General features: G+C 38.7%; 1 protein-coding gene across 1 annotated transcript; it reads right to left on the reverse strand.

The window, feature by feature from the left end:
* Positions 1–1901: 1901 nt before the first annotated feature.
* Positions 1902–4883, reverse strand: LOC310985305 (microfibril-associated glycoprotein 4-like; the record flags this gene model as incomplete). The annotated part of the gene is made up of 5 exons (XM_083970881.1): positions 1902–2224; positions 2497–2664; positions 3087–3183; positions 3885–4070; positions 4872–4883. 5 exons carry the CDS (start codon positions 4881–4883, stop codon positions 1953–1955), a joined length of 735 nt encoding a protein of 244 aa, XP_083827007.1. The 3' UTR covers positions 1902–1952.
* Positions 4884–5490: the final 607 nt, after the last annotated feature.

Genomic DNA, 5490 nt, shown 5'->3' on the forward strand with positions numbered 1-5490 from the left:
GGCTATATGTATATGAGGAGGAGGAGGAAGAAGAGGAGAAGGATGGGGAGGAGCAGGGTTAGAGCATTATTATTAGCTTTGTTTTGAAGATCCTGTAAAGCTTGAAGTTGTTTCTGTCATAAATGCAGATAAGACAAGACTTTTTATTGATCCCACTGATGGAGAATTTACAGCAGCAAATGAAAAGCAACAAAGGTAAATAAAATACTAAAAAGAGACATTGTAGCCTAAAGTTTAGACTTATTATTATTATTATTATTATTATTATTATTATTATTATTAATCTTTATTGCAGACACAACAAGCGGTCCATATCAACAACAACAAACATGATAAAACAGATTTAAGAAGGAGAGAGAGAGAAAAAGACAGACACACAGATAGAGAATCAACTCTCCACATAATTCATAAGCAGGCTATCCCACCAGTGTTTTCTAAGCCTGGATGAATACCTATAGCACCTAAAGCCCCAATAATGCTGTTCCCCGAGTCATCCAGGCGGCACATAAAACGATACATTACATTTCGTAGAAATGCTTCACAATTGGGTACATTTAAATTAACAAAGAGTTGGCTCGCACTGTGCCACCTGGGCACCTGAAGCAACAACCTCAGTCCATCATTGTAGGGCACTATGAGCCGCCGCATGCTGCTTTTCTTATAGCTACACCAGAGGTGAACTGTACACATAGGAGTACAGAAAGATCTAAACAGGGAACATTTGTCAGGAACTCAAAGGCAACACAATACAGAGGCAGAGGGTTCAGGCAGAATCAGGGTCGTTTATTCCAAAAAAGGGTCAAAACCAGGAAGTCAATCAATCAGGCAACGGTACAAATCCGGCGGGCTAGCTCAAAGGTCAAAAATACACAAAACTGGTCACACGAGGAATACTCAGGGGGAATAATGCTGGAAAGCTCTCAACCACACGACGAGACGATCTGGCACAGGAGGAATGGGAAGCACGGCTTAAGAGCCACACACTAGGGAGACAACGAGACACAGGTGAAACACATTGGGGCGGGGCAGGCAATCACACAAGTGGGAAACTTGACAGGAAGACAGGGGTAGGACACAGACTTCAAAATAAAACAGGAAATGAGACAGACAGAAAACTCAACTAAAAACTTAACAAAAAAAGACAGTCTTATGTCTGGACCACATTATGTGGTCCTGACAACATTTAACATCAACTGAGCACATACTAAACATACGAAGGAGCGTATTAGCTTGAGCTTATTGCTTAGAACACTGCATATAAATATCTCTAATAACTTTTCCTCGAGTGCCACCATGAGGTTGACAGTAGTGTTGTGAACTTTAGACACATGATCCAAACAGGATGAACTGTGATGACTCTGATGAGCACATGACTTCTCCTCTAGCACCATCATCTGCTCAAATTCTTCATTTATCCAACACTCCAGTTCAAGACTTATGAAACTAAAGATGTTCCCATCAGCCTCATCTTTAATTTGTATTTAATGCTAATTAGCATGTAGGCTACTACTAGTTGAAAAATAATACAGGAAAAAACTAAATCATTATGAGATAATTTTCTACGAGGAATTAAACTGATACTAAAGAAATGAGAACTTCAAAAATAAAAGTAGAGTTGAAACAATCAAGTTTATTTATTTAATAATCACTCAGAACAGCATCAATCACAAACAATAATCACTAAATACATTTTTTTTTATCAGAAAAAAAACAAAGAAACTGTATTTCAATACATCAGTGCATGAACCTGTTCAACAGAGTTATCATGTCTGACAGTGATTTTGAAACAAGATGGGTTAGAAAGAAACAAAAAACACATTTTATGATCATTTTGATTCAGAGGTTATTGTTGGCATTAAGTCCAGTCGGACTAGTGATTATATGCCCGAACATCCCAGCTCTCCAACCCTGATGGAGGGCGTGATTATCTCATTGATCTACAGCTGATCAGATCAATAAGTGCATGGATACTTAGCGGCTGATCTGATTTTCATGGTGATGGTCTTAAGGGAGTAGTTCCAGCCTTTCCATGTGGGCCATGCAACTGGGACATATTCATAGTTGACACCATCAGGTGCGTACAGGCCGTTGGGGTTTGAGCCATGGCAGCTTCTGTACCAGAATCCACCAAGATATTGCTGAGCACAGTTTTTCTCCCACACATCCTGGTCTTTGTCATAGGTGGTGAACTTCATGGAGTTGTGGCTGGCCGTTAAACTGTCCCCTAGAAACAACAGAGTCAAAATGTAATTTCAGTTTGGAACGGGGAAAAAAAATTGCAGTAGCTAAAAAAAAAAAATGTGTTTGTTTATACAGTGAAATCAGTGAAACTGCCACATTTTTCTATTTTCTAAAATTATTTTTACAGAATTCACAAAAATCATGTAGCATTTTTTTAGCCTGTTCATCCACAGTTAAACATTCAGCCTTCACCTGGCTCATTGTTGAATACCTAAAAGTAAGAAAAGGAAAAATTTCCACTGAAGTGACCCTCACCTGCCGTTCCTCCTGTGAAGCCGCCCAGATCCAGCTGATATCCTTCCCTCTCAGAGTCGACGAAGAAAGACGAATACTGAGCAAAGGCCTCCCCTCCCTCAAAGTCCTCCATGTCCACCCGCAGCTCGTTCTTCTTCCTCATCGTCAGCAGGAAGATGTTGTCCAGACCTGAGGAGACACACACACACACACACACACACACACACACACACACACACACACACACACACACACACACACACACACACACACACACACACACACACACACACACACACACACACACACACACACATACACACACACACACACACACACATAGCTCTGATTACACTTCACCTCTTGCATCAAGGCTCTATAATATTTCTCTACTTTCAGTTTCACTGCTAAATGCTCCGCTGTGTTCACCAGCCACTCACTGACTGTCTGACTGACATGTGCTGCTGCTGCAGGTTGTGCAGAGCTTCTTTTTGTTTTTTGTTTTTTATTTAGTAAAAGCTGCTGCCTGTAGTGACTGAAAACAGCGTATTGAGAGCATATTTAATCCATAGGTACTTTAATATACCTGTAATTCTCCCTCTAGGACTCACCCAGCCAGTGCTCCCCTGCTACATTCCCAAATCCGTTCTTGTATTGTTCCCATGGCCTGTAGAAGTTTTCACTCCCATCCAACCTCCTCTGAAAGACCTGAAAGGGAGAATCACAACAATTCAGTCAACCAAAATAAAACTGTATTCAATTAGCAGGACTTGAGATCACTTAAAAAAAAATCTTCAACTTAATCAGGTGAGTTTGATGACTATCTGGTCTGTAAACAGCAATCACAGTTGCTGTAGTGTCTTTTATTTTTCTGTCACACTGTGCTCTGTCTCATGTTTAAGTGACAGAGATTCCTGATATGAACATCATCACAACAAACTGCTGTGGTGATGGACTAACTAAATTATACAACATGGACACTGGTAACTTTCTCAGACTTTGTAAAAACAAGTGTTTGCTGCTGTAAATATTTTTTACTTGGGCTACTTCATGAGAAAATACATTTTAAAATGTTTTGTTATTATTAGGCTATATTTGATTACAACAAATATAATTTCAGTTCAACAAAATCAGGCATTTTTATTTATTCAAATAAACTAATGTTTTTTTTATTTTATTTTTGTATGAAGAAAAATGTGCAAGCTGCCACAGGATGTGAACTCTGACAGCTGACGAATCAGATGATGATCATTTAAGTGACAAGTCTCAAAGGAGAGAAGTCACAACACTTGTTGAAAACTGAAACAATACTTTTTTTTTTTTTATCAATGGCTCCACTTTTGTTTTGGCTTTTTAAGTCTCATCGTCAAATATGAAATCTAATCAGATATGAGGTGTAGTGTACTGACGGTCCATCTGCCCCCGTCAGTGTCCATGTCACAGAGGACGTGCAGGGGTGAGGTGGGGCCTCCTGGGTAGATGGTGTACACCCCACTGGAGCTGGTGTTGTCATGGTGATACACGTCATCACAGTCAATGGGCAGGTAGCTCTGGTCCGCTGCCACCGAAACCAGCAGCCCCACTAACAGTGTTACCTGGGTAGACAATAATAATATGATAATGAACTTTATTTATATATTCATTTAGGGGTTCAGCATTATGTGTGATCCAACATGTCAAAAGCAGCGCTCAAGTCGAGAAGGATCAGGATTGAGGAGTCACCATTGCTGCACATTGTAATAATGTATTACATTTTCATTTCATGATGTAATAGCGCCACATTTTGTAAGAATCTGACATATTTTGTAATAAAATTCTTGAAGGCAATATAAACTTTGCCACATTTTGTAATTGGTTGTTACATAATGCACCAAATTATTACAAAATGCGGGTGTTGCATTAAGAAAATGTAATAATTTGTTGCATTATGTAACAACAATGGTTATCACATATTGCGTTCAAGAATTTTATTACAAAATGCAGCGTTGTTACATAATTACTTTTTCCTTGTAAAATTATGACTTTATTCTCGTAACTTTACAACTTTATTCTCACAGTCTGTGATTTTTTCCCCCCTCAATGTGCCCCTAATACTCAGTCATAACAAACTATGTTAAACACTGTGAAAAACTAGGTAGCTAAACAAAAGTTGATAGTTCCCATGGTGACTGCTTTGTGTGACCACTGGGTCTAAACCCCAAAATACTCAGTTAACTGTGGTAGATCAGTTTGAAATCTGAAAATAATAATCCTTAAAATTGAAATTTTAGACAAACTTTCTACTGATTCAGTAATTTGCATTTGCATCAGGATGAAACAGAAACTACTTACACAAAAACAGATAGACACAATATTTAGTGTAAATTAAATGTGAGAGAGTCAGCTGCTCAACTTACCCAAAGACCCATGTCGCTGTCGCGGAGGTGAAGGGAAAAACTCTGAAAGGTTGGAGACTCGAAAGTGGAGATGTCTGCTGTGGTCCTGTTTTTATACAGGCTATGTTGGGTAAAAAAAAAGGAAAAGCATGATAGAGAAGGAAGGGGTGAGTGTGAAGCGTGGGAAAGCTCTGTTAAGTTCGCGTGTGCAGCCACCTGCAGGGGGAGTGAAGGTCGGGCAACGTAGATAACGGCAACCTGCAAAATAAAGTGTAGCAATAACATATAAACAATTTGCCAACAAACATATATGAAGGAGACAGATGTTTAGCCTATCTGTTAACTGTAAAACTTATAGTATTCATCTTTGTGGTTAAATACATTGACAATTTAAATTGAGCACCATTGAGGATTTTTAGTATTTTTAATGCTACCACTATTATGGGTTGCAACTAAATGCGGTCTGACTCATATAATACATACTTTTAGTTTTTAGTATTTTTTAGTTTCTGATTTTAAGTGTACAACTGATTCTGTAAATCACACAACGATAAATTGCTAAAAAACTCCTACTTGTTCTGACCTTCTGAAACTCTTTACCTACTGATTGTCTTGTCATTACCATCTGCTGTAATCATGC

The sequence above is a fragment of the Trachurus trachurus genome (assembly GCF_905171665.1).
Source record: "Trachurus trachurus genome assembly, chromosome: 1".
NCBI lineage: Eukaryota > Metazoa > Chordata > Actinopteri > Carangiformes > Carangidae > Trachurus > Trachurus trachurus.